General features: G+C 39.8%; 1 protein-coding gene across 1 annotated transcript in view; it reads left to right on the top strand.

Moving 5' to 3' along the window:
* The window catches only part of LOC121453577 (desmocollin-3), a 26,320-nt gene extending 1,225 nt beyond the window's left edge, over positions 1 to 25,095 (top strand). The window contains exons 2-15 of the mRNA XM_041660445.1: positions 573 to 772; positions 1,637 to 1,756; positions 3,082 to 3,237; positions 4,410 to 4,554; positions 6,876 to 7,042; positions 9,994 to 10,128; positions 10,499 to 10,684; positions 15,638 to 15,897; positions 16,010 to 16,152; positions 17,843 to 18,067; positions 20,574 to 20,798; positions 22,599 to 22,720; positions 23,039 to 23,275; positions 25,069 to 25,095. Of these exons, the coding sequence (XP_041516379.1) occupies positions 573 to 772; positions 1,637 to 1,756; positions 3,082 to 3,237; positions 4,410 to 4,554; positions 6,876 to 7,042; positions 9,994 to 10,128; positions 10,499 to 10,684; positions 15,638 to 15,897; positions 16,010 to 16,152; positions 17,843 to 18,067; positions 20,574 to 20,798; positions 22,599 to 22,720; positions 23,039 to 23,275; positions 25,069 to 25,095 (2,348 nt within the window). The remainder of the gene's footprint in view (positions 1 to 572; positions 773 to 1,636; positions 1,757 to 3,081; positions 3,238 to 4,409; positions 4,555 to 6,875; positions 7,043 to 9,993; positions 10,129 to 10,498; positions 10,685 to 15,637; positions 15,898 to 16,009; positions 16,153 to 17,842; positions 18,068 to 20,573; positions 20,799 to 22,598; positions 22,721 to 23,038; positions 23,276 to 25,068) is intronic.
* Positions 25,096 to 26,682: the final 1,587 nt, after the last annotated feature.

The raw sequence follows: 26,682 nt of genomic DNA on the forward strand, positions 1-26,682 counted from the left end.
TCACCTTTTATTAGGAGGCAAAACCCCACATAGGAAAGATGCCATGTGGCGTTCCCATAGAGGCCCAGGGGAAGCTTTGTCTTTGGGGCTGGAATGTACCAGAGTGCTATGGGAAGAACTCAGGGACTGGTTTTCCTTTCTTGTCTGTCGGCCCATATGTTCCTCTGTTCTTTGTGTTTCTCTATGTGTCTTCTGACTATAGGCAGGTGCCTCTGAAGACACTGTCAGTGCATTGTTGAGGGAAATTCCACTGTGTTGATTCAGGTGCACCTTGCGGGTGTGTGGCTCACTTTTGTCATGAGAGCTATGTGTGCTAGTCTTCGGTGGACAATCATTTCATAAGCCTACTAGAAGCTTGTTAACATTTAAAGCTTCTTGTTCAACAAAAATATACAGTCAAGAACCATCACTGTTAATTAAAATGAGAGTATTATTTTTAAGAATGAGAGAGGACTATTAAGGTATTCTACTAATGCCAGCTGCTTGGCTTTCGTGCACGGAGAGTGTTTTAACATATATGTTTCCTTTATGCATGTGTCTCCACCTGACAACGGGAACATTTCTGCGGGCAGTTAATTTGAAAGAGTGTCTCAGCTCTGCTGATGGAATCAGGCCAAGCGATCCCGACTTCCGAGTTCTAGATGATGGGTCAGTTTATCCAGCCAGAGCTCTTGTGCTGTCTGGCAAGAAAAGATCATTTACCATTCAGCTTTCTGACTCAAAGACACAGACACAGAAAGAGATCCTGGTAATGCTGGAGCACCAGAAAAAGGTACGCAAAGCACAGTGGGCATTCTCAAGCATGGGGCTTTTTCTAGTAACATTTCTTCCCTTAAAAAATAGTATCTTTTATCTTCCCTTCTGTCCCCCTTCCTACCAGCCCTCCCTCCACCATTCCATTCTCTTCCTTCTCTATTGTCCTGTTTTGATCCTATTATTTTTCTTCTCTTCTTCCATTCTTTTACATTGTCTTTTGTTTCTAAACTTTCTCAATACCAGTTAAATGCTGGCTTTGGTTTTTCTGGTGTTAAATGTAATGATATCCTCCTTCGTGAAGCCTTTGTCTAGCTTTGATTTCTACCTAAGACAGTTGTGTTCCAGGGTTGGTTTGAGACCCCTTTCATCACAGCCTTTAGGATTTCTTATTAGTGCAAGCACTTACTCATGAGAAACAGCATTGTAAATGTAGTCACAAAATGATGGAAGATTTCAATTGGCCTACACCTAATCTATGCTAATAAATTGATGGCAAGGTTAATTAAATGACTGCTTAGTACTTTATTGAATATTTAATAAAATTATTAGTTGTTAATAATTACCATGAAACCAAGTGTCTCCCTTTGCTACATGAAATAAAATTATTACTTCTAAAGCATCTGGTGGAACATTTTGCAATGATAGAATGTTCTGTTACCTTCAGTGTCTGGTGCAGTGACTTGGTTGCTGTATACTTAACATAAAATTAGTGCAAAGAAAAGATAGTTTTCCATTTAAATTAATTTTAGTTAATGCAGATCATCCCATGCCTAGTGGCAGCCAGTGGCACCATATAGGACAGCGCATGTAAAAGGAGCAGAAAGGGACATACATTTTTGACTGTGATGCTCCTGATACTTATTTTCTCCTTTAAATTCAGGTCCTAAAGAAAAGACATACCAAGAATACTGTCCTCAGGAGAGCCAAGAGAAGATGGGCACCCATTCCTTGCTCGATGCAAGAGAATTCCTTGGGTCCCTTCCCATTGTTTCTTCAGCAGGTGAGTGTTCTTTCCTTCTTTGTGTGATCCAGCTAAGTGGAGGGTCTGTTTGACTCAGATGTAGCAAATAGTTAAGCACTGAAAAAAAATAAGTAGAAGCCAAGGCAGTGGTGGAACATGCCTTTAATCCCAGCACTTGGGAGGCAGAAGCAGGCAGATTTCTGTGAGTTTGAGGCCAGCCTGGGCTACAGAGCAAGTTCCAGGACAGGCTCCAAAGCCACACAGAGAAACCTGTGTCAAGAAAAGCCAAAAAAAAAAAGCAGAAATGACTAAAGTTGCTGATGAAATGCAACACAATTCAAATGAATAAAATCTGAAAATGACTGATGTGCTAACGGTGTAGGACAACTACAGCCTTTGCAGGCCTTTAATTACTTAATTGGTGATTTACAAGATGGTTATTGGGTATCTGTATCTATTACATGGTGTTGTAGGTACTGCTATATGCACTGGAGATGGAAAGAAATTGAATCCTGGTCTTCAGAATAGCTACATTTCACTGGAATTCTAGAAACCAGCTTTAACAGGGGAGATGCTCACTCCTCTCCCATGAACGTGTTCACCAATGAAGCAGTTCTAGAGTACTAAGAGAGCATTGAGAGCTAAGGCTTCCTCTTTTCTTTCCTTCATGGAAGGGGCACTAGAAGTGAGATGAGATCTTAATATGTAACCCATGCTGGCCTCCATCGTGTGATCCTGCTGCCTCAGTCCCACAAATGTTAGAACTATAGACTTAGCTTGGTCACCTTTGCATGGTCAAAATGGTTATCCCTGTGTTCAAAAGTAAGACTGCTTGCTTCACTCTATAGAGCCCAAATCGTCAAGAATCTTCACTATTTGTTCACACAGCCTATTACGTCATAATTATTTATACTATTATTTATATTGCTACATTTTGTTATTATATTGTTTTATTGTTCATATTATTCTGTGTATTTTTTGACTGCCCTTGTGTAGCCATGCTTAAGTGTAGACTCCATAGAGTTTCTTCCCACCATCTTTGGACTCAGCTGTAAGGAAAATGGTAGGGAAGGGTCTGCAAAATGACTCAGTGGTAAAGGTACTTGCCCCCATGCCTGACACCTGAGTCCTATCCCTGGGACCCACATGTTGAAAGGAGAGACTTCATTCTTGCTAGTTATCCTCCGACTTCCATACATGTACTATGGCCATACCCCTACCAACTATATTATATTGCTTTTTTCTGCTGAAATACTTTCATTAAGATTAAACTATGCAAAATACTTATGTGTATATATATATATATCACAAATTAGCATTTAAATTGAATTTTAAGTGCTTACTTCTGTGTATTTTTCTTCCAGGTTCAGTCTGATGCAGCCCAGAATTACACCGTCTTATACTCAATAAGTGGGCGTGGAGTTGATCAAGAACCATTGAATTTGTTTTTCATAGAGAGAGACACTGGGAATCTGTTCTGTACCCGGCCTGTGGATCGTGAGGAATATGACGTTTTTGATGTAGGTGCTTTATCAATTAATATGGCCCTATATTAATGAACCATCTGTCTCCTGGGGCCTCACCTGCTCTTTTCTTCCCGCATTATCTTCTTAGAGGGTGTTGTAAAGTCAGAAAACAATAGCACGCACTGTGCATTGGAATGCTTGCTCAATCCTTTATCTCAGCTTTGGTTAGGCAACCCTGAAATGAAGCAAAGAGGTTTAATTGTTTGTGAACATAAAACTCAGTGCAGGCAGCTGTAAGAGTTGGGTTTAGCTTGTTAGACATCATCTCTGTATACTAAAACATTTTCAGTTTTCCAGACAGATTCACAGCTGAGCTTCCGCCATGGCTGTTGCCTTTCTCCTATGTATGCTACTCTCTGATCATGTCTGATAAGCAGATAAAGGAATAAAAGTGAGAAACAAAGCCTAAGTAAAAGGCTGATAGCTCAGTTTTCGGGTCTGGATAAGTGTACACTCAGTGGGGCACTGATTTCAACAGGTTCCGCAATAGAACAGAATGTGCTTTGCTCTCATGAACCGAATTCAGCAAGAAGGATCCCATTGGGAAGATGGAGTCTGTTTCTAGAGGACAAAAGAGGTGCAGAGGAACCAATCTGACTGATGTCCTCATGTCACATTCTTTGCTTTGGGCTATAAGACATTCAATTTGATGTAATTACATACTGAGCAAAACTAGATTCTGTCTGATCTTGCATTTCCTTTGGTTAATGATCAATGAAGAAATTAATAAGTGTGTTTTGCAAAAAAAAAATCTGTTTAAACATACAATCTATGGGGTATGCAATAAGAATCCAGAACAAGATTGGGAGGTTGCTTTTCAGATAATGCAGACTTTTTTTCCAATGGCCATGAATTGACCATCTCCCAATGAACCTTACTGAAGAGAACAAGATTAAAGACTGTGACCTGAGTCACAAGTACACCCAATGCCTCAGAATAATGCATGTGTGACTTCATCTCCATCTTCTCTACATTCTTCCCTGTTCTTTGTCTCGAACAGAGCTGTTTCTTCCCTGTCCCAGGGGCTGTTGCTTTAATTATCTCAGTGTGGAGCACTGATGGGCTAGCTTTCTACTGAAAGGACTTCAGGGAAGGGTGCGGAGCATTTGTCTTCCCTGTGCTGTGATGTTGTCTGGCTGCTGATGCTGACTGTCTCTCTTCCACAGCTGATCGCCTATGCGTCCACAGCAGATGGCTATTCTGCAGACCAACCGCTCCCACTGCCCATCAAAGTAGAGGATGAAAATGACAATTACCCTCTCTTTACAGAAGCGATTTATAATTTTGAGGTTCCAGAAAGCAGTAGACTTGGTAAGACTGTTTCTATGCCAAACATGTTTGTGTATATTTTTGAGACAGTGAGATTTTTTATTTTTTGTTTTATTTGCATTGTGTGGGTACGTGCATACATTTGTGTGTATGTTTGTGTGTGTGCTTGTGTATTCACGTGTGTGTGTGCATGTGAAAACTAGATTACAATCTCCCCTGTCATCTTCAAGTTACAACTTACCTTGTTTTTTGAGACAGTGTTTTTCTCAGTGACCTGGAGTTTGTCAAGTAGACTAGGCTGGCGGCCACTGAGCTCAGCAGATCTCCCCATCTCCGACTCCTTCTGCTCTATAGTTCTGAGTACAGCATCATCACCAACTTCTTCCTAAATGTGGATCCTGGGATCAAACTCAGGTCCTTGTGCTCACAAGACAAACATGTTTTTCAGTGGACGTTTCTCCCCCATTGGAGTTTTTAGATTCATGGCCAGTCAATCATGAGATAACACAGATCTGGGACCTACTTACCAGGAAACATTAGTCAAATCCCATCAATTCTAATCAAGATGCCTCTTACCAGATACTACAGAAATTTCTGGTCAATGTGACACTAATTATCAATTATGGGATGCAGCCATTAGTCAGACTTTGTATGCTGTTTGTAATATGCATTGTTTGGTTTTTATCATATCTTCCTTTTCAAGAGGACCCATAGGGTAGAAGGAACAGTAAATACAGATGTAGTATAAATATTTCAGCGGGACTGTGGGAAAGTATTAAATGATAGAGACAGGGAATGCAGTTTTTAGGTTCTTTTTAAATGTCTATTTTCTTGGACTACTTAATTACATATAATTTAGAATACATATTAGAATAATTTGAAGGACGCATAGGTCACACAGGTTCTATCCTAGGCATTCCCCTTCAACGTGAAAGAAAATTGTTTTTTTTTTCCTATGGCATTGTCTTATTTTGATTCTGAGGCTTGCATTATGAAGTGTGCAGACCACCATAAGGCGAAACTGGAGACTCTGTTATAAAAGATAGCTAATATTTTTTCTGCTAAGATTTCTGGTAGTTGCTTGTGTCCTTACTGTATTATACCTGAGTTTCCTTTGCTTGTGTTACTGTGACAATTTGATTTGTACAGTGTCAACATCCTGTTGGTGAAGTTAAGATGAACAGTTTAGAGTTTAGGAAACATACTTTCTCACACATGTTCTATTTTAAAGTCACTGAGAGAGGAGTCATGGCAGCTTTTGAATTCTCTCACTGGTATACACACACAGAGAGACACAAACACACCATGTCAAAAGAACCTGAGATGTGTGTATAGTGTGTGTGTGTGTGTGTGTGTGTGTGTGTGTGTGTATTTCTAAGCCTCATGGCTCTATGGCCCCATTGCATTTTTCTGGTTTCTAAGAGAAACAATTGACTTTGATTTTTCCTTGAGATGAAGGACGAACACGTAGGCTTCCATTAATCTGGGTTACTTGAAGCACACTTTACCATTAGGTTCTTACTTATCCATGTTGTGAAGCTCTTGAAGGAAGACAAAGCAAAATAAATCAAATCAGAGTAGACAGAGCAAAACAGTGAGCAAGAAAGAGACAAAGAGAAATGTCTTCAAATGAGTAGAAGATTAAAGGAAAGGGTGAACTAAAAAAGATCACCCTGAGGGCTTATGACATGGTACAGCAGGTAAAGGAACTTGCCATCAAGTCTGATGACAACAGTTGGTTCCTGGGACAAATGTAACAGAAGAGAACTGATTCCTGGAAATTGTTCTCTAGGCTCTATGTACATGCTTTGGCATATCCCCCAATAAATTAATAAATTAAATTGAAAAATAAGTTTCATCATTTACATAACTATACAAAATGAGTCTAAACTATTAATTAAATCTAATAGACTGAATTACTTTAGGAGACATTTTTTATGCCTCTAGTTGATTTATTATTGCAATATGTTGGAATTCATATTGAAATTACTTTAGCCTTGTTTATTTATTTGGAGATGACTATACAGCCCAGGTTGATCTCAAATTCCTAATCCTCCTGCTTCAGTCTCTGTAGTGCTGGCAACCCAAGTATAACCCCCTTGCTCTACTGTGAGTTAACTATTGACTGACATATAATTTTTGGTACTTTACTATCAAACATTTTAATTTGTGACTCTCAATGCCAGAATGTTTGGCTTCTCCATCAGGAGTCTTCTTCCTAGATCCTGTTTAAAGCTATGACTCATCTGGGTAGATTCATTATTTAAATAAGGTTTCTGCTGTCACTCCGACATGATGAAAAGTGTAGACAGCAAACCCATTGTGGTGTTCTGGAAGTTCAAATTTGCTTTCTGAACACATAGGTACTGTGGTGGGAGTGGTTTGTGCTACGGATAAAGATGAACCTGACACGATGCACACGCGCCTCAAATACAGCATCTTGGAGCAGAACCCACGGTCACCTGGGCTCTTCTCTGTCCACCCCGACACTGGCGTCATCACCACTGTCTCTCACTACATGGACAGAGAGGTACTGTCCTTACTATAGAAAGTCATTTTACTGTGGGTTTAACTCTTTCCCCACTTACTTTAACTTGCTATTCTGTTTTGTTTTATTTGAATTATTATAAGAAAATATGAATTCCTGGAATGTTTCATAGTTTTTAAGCATTATTTCTATTTCCATATGTAAAGAGAAACCTTAAGAAATAGAGTTTCATTGGTGTTTAAAGGGAGGATGCTTCTCAAGAAAACTATTGCATAGTATTTTATTTCCTTTAATATGTGAGGTTAGTTGGTTCCAGAGCAGTAAAGGCTTCAGTAGTCACACAGGTGATAAGGCTTAACTTTTTTGGTGACTGTTGTTCTTATCCTGACCCCTATTCAGTCAATTTACCTGTCTGCTATCTTTATATAGGAAAGTATTATTTGGGAGAAAATTAAATTTGCTTGTAATAGCATGTGGTTACATGTGCAGTAATTTTACTCAACTTCTTTATATGAATATTACCTGGTGTTTAAAATTATTTACTTGAATTATTAGGAAGGTAAAATAAATAGCCAATCTAGGTAGGAGAAATGTGATAGTTAGAAAAATTGATTGGTTTGCCAAAGTCCAGTTCAAGAAGTTTTTGAATCTTTTGTTATTATTTCTCAATTTGGTCAGCCTGTTTAACGCAGAGCCAAGTATTACTCACTGAAGAAGATGAGTCCCATGTAGAAATAACTTTATTGGGACAAATCCACAGCCTTCAGTATAGCTGGGACAGTGTACCTAGAGTGATTACTATGGCAAGCACAGAAGAATCAATGGGGTGTGACTCCAAAGCAAAGAGGAGAGAACGTGGGAACCTGCAGAAAGGAATGCAAATGAGTACAGAGGTTTTCGATACCACCATTTAATTTTGTATGTGATGAATTATCAAGCAATACTGTTTTAGTTGCGAAATACCAGATAACAATTTAAGGAAGGAGGGGCTTAGTCCAAGGATGTAGTCCATCAAGGCAGGAAGTCATGGTGGCAGGTCCCCTTGAGGCAGCTGGTCACGATTGCTCACAGCAGGAGAGGGGGAGATTCTGCTGCTCCACTCTTCTTCTGTGCTGCCCAGGGCCTGTCTGTGGAGCTGTGCTGCTGCCCACATTTAGGTCGTCTTCCCATCTCAGTTCATTCAAACCAGTAGCTCCCTCACAGACAGACAGACTTGCATGCTTTTTTCCATGGAGATTTTAAATTCCATCAGGCTGATGGTGGAGATTAATCATTACAACAAATGGGGAAGTTGTAAAACATACTATGGACATTTCTAGTATGTAAAATGGGCATTTTAATTAGTTGAAAACAGGGCTCTCCCCCCTTTTACAGATTCAAATTGATGAGGCTAAACAATATGACATAATTCAAGACTATGAGACTTGATTATTATCCTTTTAACGGCCCAACTCACAGACCTGATCCGTCTTCAGGTTGCAAACACAAATGTCATGGGACTCTGTGGGGACAGGCGCTTTGTGCAGAGCAGCATAGGGAGTGAAGACAGGGATGAGCACAGGAGGTAACAGCGAGGTTAGATGAACAGCACAGGCTACCAGAGTCTCCAAGACTGCTGACGGGTGCCTCACTGGGGGAATGCTGACTCCAGTGAGAAAGCGGGGCACAGGAACGGGAGCCTGAAGGAGGAGAGGAAGACTCCAGAGGTAGAAAGAAGCAACGGAAGGGGTGGTTGCAGGAGAGTAAAACCAGAGGAGGCAACACTAGCGACTGTGTCTCTGATAGATCTCTTCCTGTCCTGCTCAAGGCTTCTTATCCAGAGGTTGTCTGTAACCTCCCACTGGCCACGTTTAGCAGTCTTCTAGTCTCTACGCTTAGCACATATTAAAGCCTTTTACCTTGGATTGATGGTTCTCATCTTGGCCCTTTGTCATTGGCATATTAATACTCTTTGCTTAGTTTTCTTTTCACTGTGCCTTCTCGTCATAACCTCTTCTGCATGATTCTATCCATCCACTGGGAAGGGCGCCTGCCCATCACCACCTCCTGCCATGAGTGATGGACCACACAGTTAGGTGTTACTGCTTCTTGTTTATTAGATCTTATTAGGAAATAAAATCTTATGTGTGCAAAATAATCCAACAAACAAACAAACAAACGAACAAACAAAAAAACCTGTCATGTTCCCAGCCCTCCTCATCCTCCTCTGTAGTGTTGCTGCCCTTAGAGAGCTGTCTTGTTCTGGACTTCCCATGATGGCTGCTGGGGGCCTTGTCTACCTACCTAAATAACTTGGCTCACTCAACCTCCTTTTTAGCTCTTAAGTGAATAACTGATTATCAAATCCTACTCTCCTCTTACTCCCAAGTACATTTCATCTCTTTTCCCCTTTGCTACTGTTTTTACTGTTTCAGGTTTGGACCACATATCTAATGTAGGGGTGTAGGGCCTCCTTACCTGTTCACCATGACACTAGGTTAGGTTACTCTAGACCAGTGGTTCTTAGCTTTCCTAATGCTGTGAGCATTAATACGATTCTTCATGCTGTGAGGACCCTCAACCATTAAATTAGTTCCATTGCAACTTCATAACTGCAATCTTATTACTGTTGTGAATTGTAATGTAAATATTTGTTTTCCCACAGTCTTAGGCAGCCCTGCGAAAGGGTCATTCAACCCAAAGGGGGTGCGACCCACAGGTAGAGAACCACTGCTCCAGACAATGCTAACATTTTTCTAAGTATTTTAAAATTCAAATGTCATTACTCTGTACTCCATCTCTGACTTTTTTGTTTTCTGTTAGAAAATGTCTAAATTCTCAGTATGTCTCTTCGTAAAGTGTTACCTTTTCAGAATTACCTTTCTCTACTAAATTTTAAAAGTATTCCCAAACATAGAAATCAAATAAAAACAAACAAAAGAATGTGCAACACAGGTTTCATTTATGAATCTAAACAAGTGTCTGAGTCAACTAAATAATTATTTTACTTTCAGGTTGTGGACAAGTACACACTGATAATGAAAGTCCAAGACATGAATGGCCAATTTTTTGGACTGATCAGTACATCAACTTGTATCATAACAGTGCAGGATTCCAACGACAATGCACCCACGTTCAGACAAAATGCTGTAAGTTCAGAACACACAAATCTGTCTTTGTTTTGCTTATCTCAGTTTTCTAATGTGGTTTATCAAGTTTTTGGCATGTTTTGAGGCAAGTGTTCATTTATGAATAAAACTGAAGTTCAAATAAACTGTACACACATCTACACATGACCTCTGTTTCCAGATGTTACGATTCTTGTTGAAGGGCAATGACATCAGTCTACATATGTAGGAAATAGTCTTTGTCTAACAGTTTCATGAAACAATACTCTCTGTGATCATGTTTTTAGGTAATCTGTGTAAACACCATGACGACAAGTTCTTTAGGAAACATTTTACTTTGTGCAAGTTTTCTATAGTAACTACATTTTTTTAATGTTTTCTTTTCCTCCAGTACGAAACCACTGTGGAGGAGAACACATACAATGTGGAAATCCTGCGCATCCCCGTGGATGACAAGGACTTGGTTAAAAGTGCCAACTGGAAGGCAAATTTTACCATCTTAAAAGGGAATGAAAACGGGCGCTTCAAAATCACAACGGACCCAGCGACTAATGAGGGTGTTCTGTGTGTTGTGAAGGTAAAGAGATAAAGAATAGGAACTTGAGTTCCTTGCTCGTGCTCCGTCTCCTTCTGCTCCTGATTTGGACCTTGAGATTTCTGTCCGGTGCTCCTGTGTGGGTCTCTGTCTCTGTCTCCTTTCATCGCCTGATGAAGGTTAATATTCCTGAGGATGCCTATGTGTTTGTCTTTGGATTCACCTTCTTATTTAGCTTCTCTAGGAACATGAATTATAAGCTCAATGTCCTTTATTTATGGCTAGAAACCAAATATGAGTGAGTACATCCCATGTTCCTCTTTTTGGGTCTGGCTTACCTCACTCAGGATAGTGTTTTCTATTTCCATCCATTTGTATGCAAAATTCAAGAAGTCCTTGTTTTTTACTGCTGAGTAATACTCTAATATGTATATATTCCATACTTTCTTCATCCATTCTTCCGTTGAAGGGCATCTAGGTTGTTTCCAGGTTCTGGCTATTACAAACAATGCTGCCATGAACATAGTTGAGCATATACTTTTGTTGTATGATAGGGCCTCTCTTGGGTATATTCCCAAGAGTGGTATTGCTGGATCCAGGGGTAGGTTGATCCCGAATTTCCTGAGAAACCGAAACACTGCTTTCCAGAGTGGTTGCACAAGTTTGCATTCCCACCACATGGGGATGTTCTATTGGGATCTCACCAAGGCCAGCTGGCCTAGGTCTGAAAAAGCATGGGATAAATCCGGACTAGCTGAACATAGCGGACAATGAGGAATACTGAGAATTCAAGAACAATTGCAGTGGGTTTTTGATCCTAGGCTTTGTGGGAGCCTAGGCAGTTTGAATGCTCACCTTACGAGACCTGCATAGAGGTGGGCAGTCCTTGGGCTTCCCACAGGTCAGGGAACCCTGATTGCTCGAGCAGATGAGGGAGGGGGACTTGATCGGGGGAGGGGGAGGGAAATGGGAAGCGGTTGTGGGGACGAGGCAGAAATCCTTAATAAATAAATAAATTAAAAAAAAAAAAGAATAGGAACTTTGGGCCACTTAGTGGCTTCATCAACTAGACAGTTTCAGATCCTCTACTAGCCAAGTTGGTTAGTCTCATAGTTCCCATGTGACATCTCTCTCTCTCTTTTCTCCTGTGTATGCCAGAATAAAGATCTCCACCTCCGAGGCACACCTCCCACCTTTTCTTTACAACTCACATCCTTGGGCCTTGATCTATGTCTATAAGAGATACACAGGGTTTTTTTTTTAATGTTTCTGTGTCCATTTGCAACTCATGTTCTTTATTAGGTATTCCTGGTGTAACTTAGAAGCCCCATATTCATCTCATTATCTCTAGGATATATGCCTGTTATCTTATCCCTAATAAGCAATACCTAGGGTGAATACAGTATTACATAAAACAGAATAGAATGGATGTATTTTATTGCATATATTGCTATCTGATTGCACGTTGTATTCTTGGTTTCAAGCTATAAGGTCAGAAAGGTCTTTTTTTGACATGAACACTTTTTTTTTATTATTTCCAGCCTCAAATAAAAAGATAATAGTGTCCTGTAGATAGGTATTATGTCTCTTCACTGAGTAAGGGCCTCTTATCTATTGATGAGAATATAGTGTAATCTTGCTGGTTTTAGTTGTTTTCCCATGTGAGAGTTCTAAGGGAGATGTCAAGACCTGGAAGGTTCTGTCTAGATGGGAACAGTCAGATAAGCAGTCTCAGTATCAGACGCCTATTTTTGCATGTCTCTGCTTTGCCGCTGGTTCACATTTGCTATATTTCAGATAAATAGAGTACAAAATTGTCTTCCCAGCAAACCTTGAATGTATTAATTTCCATTATCTATAACATGACAATTTCATTTATATTTATAACTATGTGTGTAAATACATAGAATTTTAGATTGGGCATAATTTATATTACTACATTTAGTGAATACATGTAGTAGCTAAAAATAAACAGTAGTTATGAACTGTGCATATTGTCATGACAGGCAATGGATGAGACTTTTTTAAGTATAACTTAACTTTAGATGTTGCTTCTCCTTTAGGACGAGGTATTAATATCCCAAACTCATAGTAATGATAATGGATGATGATAAAATAAGCAACTTAATGGTGATGGAGGCAAATATAGCAATTATCTATCCTAGAGTGAAAATCTAGTTTATAACTTCCCACATCGGTGATCTTTCCATGACACCATGCCCCAGTAAGTTCATGGAGCAGAGTGGTCACATCCTGGTGGCTTCTTGCACTCTCTACCCACAGAGCCCAGTTATATTTCCAGTCCGCATCTGGCTAGTAAACCAACCCTGACAGTAAATTGCTTTTTACCAAATAATAGTCATATCAAGTGCTTATCTTGAACTATCTCATTTAATTGGCTTAAATGAGAATAGAGTATTTGTTATTCAGCTTAATAATCAATAAATTTGTTACTTACTTTAACTTTAATAAGTAGACTATTCATTAATTTAGTTTAAAACCTCACGCAGACACGTGAGCATGCACATCCGCACACACACATGCACATATGCCTAAGCAGTCTTACTCACCTGTGGTAATTTGCACAAAGTCGGCTTGTGATTCTAATATATTGTATGAAAAAACTATATATATATATTTGAATGAATGTATGTATGTATTCCTACCCAAAAGGGAAAAAAAGGAAATGAGGTAGTGATCTGATTATACTGAAAGAACGCTTCATTTCCAATACCTCGTTTTGCATTGTTCATCAGGATCGCATACTAGAGATATACTTTAATCTTTCTTCTGTACCTGGAGGGGAAGAATAACTGGTAGGCTGAATCAAGAATTACTTGGGTATATTTCTCTTAGTTTTCTAGAGCTTGTCAGTTTGTTTTGATCCGTATAACTTTGAGTGGAAAAAGTAGAGATCTTGGTGATTTTTATATGGAAGGTCCGGAATTCTACCTCCAAGATTTTCCAGGGAGTTTGTTAGCACTTCTATGCACATGTGGGATGTTTATGAATAAATTTTTAGTGTAATGAAGCAAACATATGCCTTAGTGTGGAGAGAACTTGTATTCCCTACCTCATTGACTTTGAGCCTACGGAGCTGGCAGGAAGGTATTGCAGGGCTGTAGGAAGCTGCTCGGGATCATACAACTGCATTCAGCCAGAGGTGCCATGGTTACCTGCATGCGCTTCACTTCCTCATTGCTTGAAGTTGTCCTTGTTTCTGTATGGTCACCCCAACATATGATTTATGAGATTGTCCTTGGTAGCATCAAACAAACAGATCTTTATACTTCTTGCTTCCTGAGATAACCATAAAAAATATTTTCATATGGATGCTATAGGTGCTAAGATTTATCAATATTTTTGACTTTTTAGAAGATGTATGAGTATTAGTTTCTCATCCTATTGATATGTAGGTGCAAGGACAGTATGAAAACTATTTTATTTACCATTTAAAAATTATATATATGTTCCCCTGGAACTAGAATTATAGGTGGTTAGCTGTGAGTTGCCTGCCACGGATGCTGATTCTTTGGGACAGCAGGAAGCACTCTGAAACAGCAAACCATGTTTCTAGTCCCTCATGTGTATGTTTTGATTTTGATTAACATTCAGCAAGCCGCCATTTTCATCAGTCAGTCAGAGAAAACTTCTTGTGATTTCCTTCACAGTATAATGGAAAATAGTGTTTTATGGATTTTGTTGGATTTTTCTGTCTAAACAACACTTATAACCAAGGAACTGATTAAAATATTTCTGGAGGCTGATGAACTGAATTAAGTGATTTAGTTTTGTAAGGGAGATTAAAATGTGCCTATTAAGGAAATGGTCTGAGGTCAAGCTACCTGGCTTCAAAGTCCTGCCCAAAGGAAATCTTTTGACTTTAGGAAGACCAGTTTCCCTTCCTATTCTCCAGATTGCTACTATGTAAAATGGGGGTAATAGGAACTTCTGTGAACAGGAATGGGGTAATAGGAATTCCTGTTGCACACAGGTGTGAGGACTCTGAGTTTACACTGCCTGCTTAAAGCTGGGTCGTATGTGGTGATCACCACGGAGCTGATCATGTTGATAGTCTTCTGCATTTCTGTTTGAGAAGTACTTGTGATAGGTGAGAGACAGTGATAAAGTACCATTCTTAAACTGCCACGAGTGTCCTTTTCATAACAGGAGGTAGTGTTACACGATTCCGGAAGGAATGTTCACAAACTGAAGTGGATTCCTAAGAAGAAATGAGATCCTGGGTACATTTCACTTAAAGAAAAGACAGACTAGGGACGGCTCAATTCGCCATCTTGTGTAAGGGTAGAGATGGCTCCCTTAGATGTCTTGTATGAGGGGACTTGAAACATACATTGGAAGCTGAGTGAGGGCACACACACCAGTATTCCTGAGCTTTCAAGGCTGAGAAATGATCATCACCGCAGGTTTAAGGCAGCTGGTTGGGCAATGCAGTGAGTTCCAAGGCTGGTCTGGGCTGCAGAGTGAAACTCCATTATAATAGCACAGATGAACATAAGCAAACAGCAACCGAAACAAATCAACCAGATTCCCAGAACCTCACAAAAAGGAAACAGACATTTAGAGTACCCACCAGTCAGGACGCGAATGAAGCATTTTCACCTTTTGGAATTTGTTGAAGTTACTATACGATTTTACAAGGTTTGTCAAATACCAGGGTTGGCCTGTTAGACTTTGACATAATTCTGCAATACTTCCAGGCTGAGAATAATTTTCCTTAAAAGAGGGAAAGAATAGTTGAGGGATGTCTTCCCCATGGCACTGTAAATGCATCTGTGGAGACTTTGGAGGTGACCCTTGGTAAAGGACAGTTAGTACAGGATCACGGGTCTAGCAAGGAAGAAAAGTCACTGTTAACAAAATGTGAGCATGAATTTGTTATGCAGTCCTGGCCCTAATGATAGCAGTGCCCAGCTGCTTACAGTTCCAGATGTTCTTCACACGGGGCTGACACGCTTATTCTTTATTTTAAAGCCCCTGGATTATGAAGAAAATCGTCAGGTGACCCTAGAGATCGGCGTGAACAACGAAGCTCCATTTATCAGAGACATTGCAAGCCGAGTACCCACCATGAACCGAGCCTTGGTTACAGTTCATGTGAAGGACCAGGATGAGGGGCCAGAATGCAACCCCCCTGAACAATATGTGCGAATCAAAGAAAACTCAGCCGTGGGGTCCAAGATCAATGGCTACAAGGCCTATGATCCTGAAACCAAGAACAGCAATGGCTTAAGGTATACAAGTCTGGCAGCCATGGGCTAATGCAGTTGTCGTAATTGAAACGGGCGGCTTATTTTGAGATGTGTTCTGATGCCAAAGACTTACAAAATTTCATTTTATTAACAGATACAAAAAATTGCAGGATCCTAAAGAATGGGTCAGCATTGAAGAAGTTTCAGGTCTGCTGACAATATCAAAAACCCTAGACAGAGAATCCATGGCTCCAAGAAATGACTTGTATAATATTACGGTCATGGCAATAGACCAAGGTAACAAAGTTTTAATTTAGTATTTTATAATAGAATGGAAGAATAAGTTGTAATTATTTTTGTGCAGAGTTAATCTTGTGGTAACTATACATAATTCTTGAAAATTACCTTGTGGAAGCTCTCTTCTTGTTCTACGGGATGACTTTGTAAGAAGATACCACTTATTTCTGGCTTTGTTTGTTTGGTTTGTTTTCTGATAAGGGGGTAACCAAAGCTGCTTTTGAATTCACAGTGTAGCCAACGATGATCTTTATTTTTCCTGATTTCCTGCCTTAGCATCCTGAATGCTATGATTTCAGACTTGCACCCCACACTCAGAACTATGCTTTTGTTGTTGTTGTCATAATCTTACTCTGTGGTCCAAGATGGCGTCAAGCCCACTGTGTAACTCAGGCTGGTCTTGAAGTTGTGGCAGTTCTCCTCTTTAGCTTATTCTGTGCTGTGTTTATAAAGTGTGAGCCATCATCCTCAATTAAATAACACATCTTTTATTTATCTTTATATTCCATCTGCAGGAACTTAGTTCTTGCACAGTTTGTGGTAAAGGGCAATGATCGAATCTAACCTTATGGCACTATGCAACTGTCACCTCAGATTCCTCCACCTAGCTTTGTGCCACTTTACCTAGAGGTTTTTACTCATTCAGGTGATTGCTAAATGCTTCTAAACTTGAATTCTGGTTTTAAAGTAAATTTCCTATACCTGTGGCTTTCATTTAAATAACAATAATTTCAATATGTACATGTTACCTTGTACTCCTTGAAATAGAATCTTTGGTTGTGACCCCCGGGTGTAACATACTAAAACCTCCTTACGTGTTTGAATGTGTCTTGGGATTAGAATAATATTTCTATAACCACTTCATCATGGCTCATTAACGTTCATAAACCCAAGGAAAGAGAGCTTGCAATTCCGCATTTGTTTCTATTATTTATATTAACTCAGACAAAAATGTTTGTTGAAACTTGTATCTGTTATTATCAGCAGCAGGAACCATATTAGATAATCATAGCTTTAATTCATTTGTATTCTTGTTTGCTATTCATCTAATAACCAAAGATTATATTTTCAGGAAAAATAGATTCGAGTTGTACCACTCCTGAGTATATACCCTCAGGACTTTAAGTCAACATACCACAAAGCAACCCATGTATCCATGTTCATTGCTGCACAGTAACAGGGAAATAGAAACAATTTAGATGGGCATCAAGGAAAAATAGATAAAGAAAACATGGTAATACACACATTGGATTTCATGAATCTTTAAAAAAAAACGAAGTAGCAATATTTGCAGGTAATGGACGCAACTGGAAATCATGTTAAGAGAAACAAGCTAGACTCGGAAAGACAAATGACACGTTTTGTCTCATTTATAGGACCTAGACTTAAAATTATATATTTGTATATATATAAAAACAGAGGTTGAGTCAGGCTCTGGTGGTACTCGGGAAGCAGAGGCAAGCGGATCCCTGTAAGTTTGAGGCCAGCTTGGTCTACAGAGCAAGTTCCAGGATGGGCTCCAAAGCTACACAGGGAAACCCTGTCTCAACCCCCCCCCCAAAATAAAATAAAATAAAATAAAATAAAATAAAATAAAAATAGAGAAGAGCTTGAAATTTATTTTCCTCATCGGAGACTCTAAAACAAGAACATGAGAACTGCACTCAGCCTTATCCCTTTCCCTTCGCAGAGGGTAAGTCATGCACAGGAACACTCGCAGTGAACATCGAGGATGTGAATGACAATGCTCCAGAAATACTTCAAGATTATCTTGTCATCTGCAAGCCAAAGATGGGGTATACGTACATTTCAGCTGTCGATCCTGATGAGCCTGTCCATGGCCCTCCCTTTCGGTTCAACTTGGCAAGCTCTTCTCCTGAAGTCAACAGAATCTGGACCCTCAACCAAGTTAATGGTATTCCAGAAAAATAATGATTCATATGATTCGATGTAGCAGATTAACTACATATTAATTTACATAAAGCACAATGCAAAAGTTTAGGATAGTAAATAGCCTTTTCCAATGCATGTGCCTGTGTGTGCATGTATGTGTATGTATGTGTGTATGCATCTCTCTCTGTAGTGTCTGTGTGTATGTGTCTGAGTGCATGCGCACACCATGGGTGTGCATATCAATAGAGTCTAAAAGAGGGTGTCATATTGTCAGATTCCCTGTAGCTGGAGTTACAGAAAGTTGTGAGCTGTCCAGTATACGTGTGGGAACTAAACTCTGGCCCTCAGGAAAAGCAGTAAATTTTCTCAACCATAGAGCTATGTCTCCAACTTCTGATGCCGTATTTTTTCATGCTACTAAGCTTTATGTACGCTGTCCTTTCTACCTAGAAAAATCACCTTCACTGTGTCTTGGTTTTATACTAATATAACTGAACGCATTACTTACTATTGGTCAGAGAAGCTGCAGACATTGGGTGTTTGCATAGGGATGAGTCAGGCAGTCACTACCTCAGCTCAGATGCTCGACCTCTGAGAACTCACCTCAGAAATATAAGGAGAGCCCAGGGACCTGTTGCATCACATGTTATAACACCATATATCTTGTATGACTGCTGTTTACCAACTCTGCTTTCTCACAGCGTTCATAATCCATATTCTCACTTTCAGCACTGAGTCCAGTGCCTATCAGCTAATAACTACTTAAAAAGTGATTGCTTAGGCAATGTTTTGATTAAAAAAACACATGCATAGAGGCAAAAAAAATCACAATAGGGAAATGAGTTACTTAGTAGCATCTGGGTTTAGAAGACTTTCTCAGGAATGCTGAGTCTTTGGGTATTAGAAAGGGTGAAATTAGGTGTTGGTGAGTCTTGTGTCCCAAGCTGATGAGACTGATCTTTGTATGGTAGGTGACAGTGGAGTATGCATTGGGACTGTGGAAAGAAGGTCATTCTTTGTCCAGATGTATGTCTTGTACAGATGTCAGTAGTGTCAGGAGATAATGAGAAGAGGGCAGAGATGATTGATAAGGAAAACACAAGGTCGTTGAACTACTGTGATGTATGACATGACTATGGCTTGGCCAGTGGTCTTGGAATGGTCAGTGATTGCCCCATCTTTCCTTGGACACTGCTGATGCTGACGTGTTCCAATATAATCCAAGACCTATTCACAGTCCTCTAGCAAGCGTTCAGGTCTGAATCCCAAAGATCTAACAGGCATTTAACCTATAGAAATTCTAGGTGCTTCCTGGGCTATGTTTTATGCCACTGTGACATCATTTTTGTCTATTATAAAAGCTCAAGAATGTTATAATTGCCACTAAACATCTATAGAGCTTTGAATAATTAAGAATAACATTATTCAAATAATCTATCAAGACAATTGTGGCATGTTGACTATCATAGTTGATAAAAACAAAGTATTATGATGCAAATGGTTATATTTTTATAGGAGAAAGTAGTATAATTAGCTCTTGCAGGGAGGTTATTTCCACACAAGGCATTAATCATATAGGAAGTACTACACTCTTCGAAACATTGCCTTTTCCAGAGGATTCATGGACAGACAGCAGAAGGTAAATGGCTTAGAGTATGAAAACCGAGAATGCTCTCTGTGTATCTTCAGGTACAGATTCTTAAATAGCATATGAGCTGGAACTGGGAGAAAATTTTGACCTTCTACATCAAGAGCCAACCTATTATTCTTATTCTGTGTTGATCAGGGGAAATTATTGCTGGAATGTTGTTAGAGCAACATTCTATGCCTGATTGTTATTGTTAAATTTTATTATTGCTTTTGCCTTTTGAAATAGGATCTTACTATATAGCTTGGGCTAGCCTAAAATTCCTTGTCCCCTTTTGGCCTCCTTAGTTTCACATGCTAGGAATTCAGGTGTGCATTTTTTACTTGGATCTCAAAAAATTCTTCATTAAGGCTTTCTTTAATAGAACTACAAGGAGAAATATGTCTAAGGTAATATTAGTTCTTGAAAGGGTGAGAGGCATCGAGGCAGCCTCCTTTGCATTTATTTTTAATTTGGCAGGTGGGTGTTTTACAATAAGAATGGCGGAACAGATTTTAAGGCAAGAATAAGTCATCATTATAAACAACACTGGACTAGAGAGAGTTCAGTCTGTAAAGTGACTGTCACGCAAGCGCGAGGACCCAGTCCAGTCCCCAGAATCCACATGAGCAATCAGGGTAGAGCAGTACCAGTTTGCAATCCTAGTCCTGGTGCTGGGGAGGAGACAGGGGGATCCCCAGGCGTGGTGGCCAGCAGGCCTAGCTTAACCTGCACATGCTCGGCAATGAAAGTGCCTAACTCAAAACTCAAGGTGGTCAGTTCCTGGGGAACAAACAATACCTGAGGTTCTTATGGGATCTCGAAATGTGAGCACACAGATATGCACAACTCTCCACCAGAAATCAATCAATCAAAGTGAAGTCTGTTTATTTTCTTAAAGATACAGCCGCCCGCTTGTCCTATCTGAAAAACGCTGAAGTTCAAGAATACTCCGTTCCTGTCACTGTACAAGACAGAGCAGGACAATCCACAACCAAAGTCTTGCGAGTTAACCTGTGTGATTGCACTCATCCAAGCCAGTGTACGGCCAGGTCAAGGAGTGTCGGGGTCTCCTTGGGGAAGTGGGCCATCCTTGCCATCCTGCTGGGCATTGCGCTGTTGTTTTGTAAGTACTTTCACCCACTTGAAGTTAAAATGCAAAATAAAAGATCTGGGTATAGAAGAGGCTCTTGAGAAATAAATACAGACAAGGGTCCCTTGAGTTAGTTCCTTTTACAAGTTGCCCTGTATTCTGGGGTAGCTGAGTTGTGCCTGGATAGTCACCCTTTGAAAAAACATGATCCTTTCTGAGATAGGTTTAACACTTGGACAGATTGTTAAAAAGTCTTCTTTAGTTTGCTTAATTCTGCTCCCCTTTTCTCATTTAAAGGGACAGTGGTAGTAACTTACTCTAACTCAATTAATAGTTGATTGAGCTAATGATATGAAATTGTTAGATTAGAACATTCTAAATTTTGAACATACATTTATTATTTTTTATTGACTCAAATGAAATAACTGTGTCTTGAAAGACTACTAAATTTCAGAAAATGCTATACTAGGTAGGATTCGTTGCAGAGCAAAACAGACAAAAACAAACAACAAAATGGAACCAAAAACTTTAACAATCACCAAAAAATTATTTTTGACAGGAGGAAAAAGTTGGAGTCCAGTACGTAGACTCATTCATGCTGCTGTGTATGTGTGAGGTTGTTGGTCCTGGTAGTCACATGTTTCAAGATCACTAGGTCATGCCTACATGGCATGATTTTGGGGAGTCAGCAGTGTTGGCACGGCCAGGGAGAATTCAGTTGGAGGCAAAAGTCAAGTCAAAAGCTGTGTGGTGAGGTTATGGCTAGAGAAGTCAGTTAATGGTGTGGAGGCTCCTGTGTCTAGACAGAAGTAGTTGAGGTCAAGGGGATCAGACAACGCAGCCAGAAGGTAGTGTAGAGAGGGGAAGGGAGGCACGGCTGTCCTTTCAGGGGACAGATGGTACATATCTCAGAGGTGTCTGGGCCAGTTGAAATCTGTGACATCTGTAATAGGAAGACATCAAATCTGAAGGGTAAAATTTGAATTTCCTGTAATTTGGTGTTTGCATTTTTCTTTTGGTTTGGTTTTGTTGCTGTTTTGTTTGCTTTTGAGACAGGATCTCACTATGAAGTCCTAGCTGCCCTGGAACTCACTATGTAGACTAGACTGACCTTGAACTCACAAAGATCTGTCTGCCTCTGCCTCCAGAGTTCTGGGATTAAAGACAACTACCACTGTACTCAGTTTCCTATAATTTTAATATCATGAATTATTCCTATCTTTGTTTATTTCTCTTTTATTAACTTAAGGCTTAAAAATCTTAGGTCATGGGTTATACTAAAACATACAGTGAGCTGAAATTGTAGCCATGACTTGACAATATGCTAGCAGGTCTTCTGAACCACTGCAAATCACGGCTATTATTGTTGCTTTAGTGATCACATTATTCTAAGCCTCCTATTATTACCATGTAGGATAAAATTCTAAGTAAGATACAAAATATGCTTAATTATGTTTATTGGAGACAAGTCTGAGAAAAAGTCTTTTTTTAATTTTCCAATTGAAAAACTGATATTTTGGGAATCAGTAAATATCTTTAGTGTTTGACTTAAATAAATGTTAGACACTTTTTTAATCCCCCCCCCCCGTCGGGACTTTTAAGATCTACAGTTGAACTCATGATTCTAAACACCCTCCCCTGTGATTATTGCGCATTTCAGACTGTGCCTGTGAACCTAGCAAGACGAGGATAATTTGATCAAAGGCAGAGTTAATATTCTCATTGTTTTCTTGTGGCCCAAGTCATAAGCAATAAAGAATGGTTATTTTTGTATGTAGGGCAAATGAAGTATGTCCTTTTAAAACTTTATTTCTTCTTCTATTTTTTACTTAGCGGTACTGCTAACTTTAGTATGTAGTGTTGTCACTGCCCGGAAAGGAAAACATTTTCCTGAAGATTTAGCACAGCAAAACTTAATTATATCAAACACAGAAGCACCTGGAGACGACAGGGTGGTAAGTAACTTCCTTGGTGAATAATTGTTTCTATAGTTTTCAAATGCATCCCTGTGAAGTTATTTAGGAGTCAATTTATATTTGTAAGTCGTTGGAATCTTGTAGATTGTAAATCAACTTGGGACTCTCAGTGTCCCAGGCCGTATGGAGCGGTACTTATTGAAGTTTACCTTGCTGTTCTATTCTTCCACTCTTTGTTGTATTAATTCAAACTCAGTCTATGTTGGGAATGATTACAACAGTAGTCACTCTGACTGCTTTCTGCAAAGTGTGACATTCTTTGAGCCCTCACTGTTGTCTTGTTTTATTATAATGAAGTGCTCAGCCAATGGATTCACCACCCAGACTGCCAACAACTCCAGCCAAGGCTTCTGTGGCACAATGAGAAACGGTGGGCAGGAGACATATGAGATGAAAGGACACCAGACCTTAGACTCCTGCCGCGTGGCCGGCCATCACCACACCCTGGATTCTGGCAGAGGACACATCGAGACTGACAACTGCAGATACACTTACTCCGAGTGGCACAGTTTCACTCAGCCCCGGCTTGGCGAAGTGAGTGTCCCTAGAGGGTTTACTTTGAAGTAGAAAACAATAGGACTCTGATAATGTAAATTTCCAGAAGCTGCTTTGCCAGTGTTTCATGTGTCTTCTCTTGTGAGGTCTAGTCGTTTTTTAAAAATGCCTTGATTTTGTTACATTTAATCTTTCAATATTTTGATCCCTCTGTCACATTCACTCAGTTTCTAGAATCTTATGAGAACCAGGGATTTCTGATATCTGTCTGTAGAGACTCACTTTTCAGTGTACAACTGTCTTATAAACCCCTTTGAGAAGAATATGAAGATAAATGTTAGTTTCTCAAAAATACATTATTTACCAAATCAAACTTGTACTTTGCTATGAAAACATAAACATCCGAATGCAGTTTTAGGTTAGATATTAACATGTTTTACTTAGGCCATACATTAACTTTTTAAAATTATTTTATTTTTCTGCTGTATTCTAAATAGACTAGCTATTGTTGTGCATATTTATAGGGTGTGGTGAGTGGCCACATAGCTATGCAGTGTAGAATGGCTAAAGAACCCAGTGGGTAAGGACATTTGAAATTTATTCTTAGTAATTTTGAAACATAGAAAACACTATCATAGGAATTATTTTCAACTCACAAAGCATACCATGCAAATATAAAGTGTGTCATCAAGAGAGGGCAGTCCTGTGAAAGAAAGGGGTAAGTGAGAGGCTTGATCTACACCAACACGGGAAAGCTCTTAGAAACACTAATGCCTTTGCTTCATTCTGGAAGATTCTAGTTTCACTGAAGTGTGTGCGCGTACACGACATCTCACATGTGATTTGTGTGCAGGACCAGGGTAGGGGATCCTGTTTGAGTATTCTTGCTGGCACTGATTCCATGTCTTTCCTAGAGGGCACTGGTGTCTTTGGAGCAAACACTGTACCAGACGCCTTTAGTTTTGGGATGGACAAAACACGAGCAATATTCTAAAAGAGGGCTTTCAGTTATTGCACATCTGCAGCCTTTGTTTTGTTTTTATTTCATCCTATTCAAGTGGTTTCATGGTTTATATTAGCAGCCTGCATGCACGTAAGATTATGCTAAGGGACAGAGCTCCAGATACTCCCTAAGGGACACCCTGTAATGGGAGGTGTGGCTGGCAGCTGGCCAGAGCTGGGGGCTCGGGAAGGACTGCTCTCCAGGTCAGCAGAGGGAGCCTTGCCTTTGGAAGACAGGCCAGCGGGACCCTGCAGTGCAGAGGTGTGTCTTCATCCACGTGTCTGCCCAAAGCCTGCTGCTTTATAGTGAAAACATGGTTTCTGCAATGTGCGTTGAGTTGATGATTTTAGTTTTAGTGGTTTTTCTGGGGATATATCTTTGGCTTTTGGGTACTTTGGAGTGCAGTAATTTTTTTTCAGTGTATTGCACACAATAGAGGCAGAGTTCATACCCACTGTACAATGATGGGCATAAGAAGCAGGCTTTCAAGCACTGCATTTCCAACAGTAGTTTCCAAAATAACAAAGTGACATTGGAGGAGAATGTAATTTAAAGTGACACAAATTAGTAAACTAATGTTACTCATAACTGGGACCATTTGATAGCCACATACAAATTCTAACCACTTGGCATACTGTCTCCACTTCGTGAATGGACCTCAACTATAGACATAACATCTGGGGATAAATATCTCATGATGACTTAAATGTATGTAGATATAACAGTTGTAAACCTGTTTTTTATTTTTGTGGATTATTAAAAATGCAAACTATGCTGATTTATGATATGGCTGTAATATAGACCAATCATGTGCATTTTTTGTGTGTAGGACTCCATTAGAGGACACACTGGTTAAAAATTAAACATAAAAGGTAAATAAAATAATTTTTCTGTTCATAATTAAAGTTGTTTAAAGAAATAATACAATCCTGTTTTTTGGACTTTACAGAAACTGCACGCGTGTAATCAGAACGAAGAGCACATCCCATCCCAAGACTACGTCCTCACCTATAACTACGAAGGCAGGGGATCTCCAGCAGGTTCTGTAGGCTGCTGCAGCGAAAAGCAGGAAGAAGAGGGACTGGACTTTTTAAACAACTTGGAACCCAAATTTCTTACATTGGCAGAAACATGCACAAAGAGATAATGCCACCGGGCTACAATCAGACACGGCCTCCGCAGTTGTCCCTGACATTTGAAACGAAGAGACTGTAAAATAGAGTTTTTACTCACTCAAATTGCTCTGGAGTTATGCTGGCTTGTGATATTTTGACTTTAGTCTAGTGCGCAATTGACACATATTCAGGAGAAACTGTTTGAGGAGTTCTGATCTTTTTTTGACTGGCTGTGTTCTGTGTTTAATCTTCCTCCCACGCTCAACAGGGCAGTGAGCTGCAGTTCCCAGTCTGCCACAGGTCCTGACCCTGGCAGTCTGTTGTGCACACATCTCGCATCTCCACTGAGAGTTTCTACGATACGGCTGCATGGTGAGCCAAGGAGTGTGTGCATATATAATGAATTTTTCTACATTTTAGTCTTCCCCCAGTAATTTGCATTGGTAAAGTGGTTTGTTGCTGACCGCTTTTCTAAAAGCACAAGTGTTAAAACAGAACCAGCAAACCTCACACTGCAGTACTGGAGTTAGCTGAGGTCTGGAAAGGACCCACCCTGCCCTGAAGGTATTTACCTACCAAATTAATTGGGTAAAACAGTATAAAAACAGCTAAGTTGTACCAATATTGCAGCACCACACTCATAAAAATGGCTTAAGAAATGAGCAAAACATTAAGCAACACTATTTGAAGAATGTTTTAGGACAGAAATAATTAATACTAAGTTACAGTAAACCTTTTGCAAAGCTGATGATCTAGCAGCTGCCTCTCTCCGATTTCACTAGCAAATACTCTACTGGACTTTGGAAACAAAACTTGGCCAACTAGTCTATTGTGCAGCAGTTCCTTTATTTCAGCGGAGTCTGAAGCCAGTGGGTATGTCTACAAAGTGCACAGCAGAGCAGCATTTAAAATGCAGTGTAAACAAAGAGGAAAATGGCAAAAATCGAAGACAAGACTGGGTGTGGCTCACCTTGTAAAAGGAAATCGGGGTTTTAAAGGGGCAGCCTTGCTCCTGCCTGGTTACATGAATGTATCAGCCCATGACTGCCTGTGTAATTTGTTTAAATTCAGTAATATAGATTCGACTTTTAGTGGGAAAGAAAGAGATAGGCACATGGAAGAATGGATTCCCTTTGCAGGATATATAAAGACTCGTAGTCACAAATATTAGAAGCTGCCTCTCTGTCCCCTACTGCTGGGACTCACAGCTTGCTGTGGGGTGTTGACAGAAATGCCATGGCTTTCTTGGGACCTAGTGCTGATCTTTGCTGAAGTTACATACAGTCTCCATCACCCTATTCTCGTTTCTTCCTTTTTCCCCTCTTCCT

Source organism: Microtus oregoni, unplaced genomic scaffold (assembly GCF_018167655.1).
Source record: "Microtus oregoni isolate MIOR12 unplaced genomic scaffold, Mior012 000011F_ref0000422, whole genome shotgun sequence".
NCBI classification, from domain to species: domain Eukaryota; kingdom Metazoa; phylum Chordata; class Mammalia; order Rodentia; family Cricetidae; genus Microtus; species Microtus oregoni.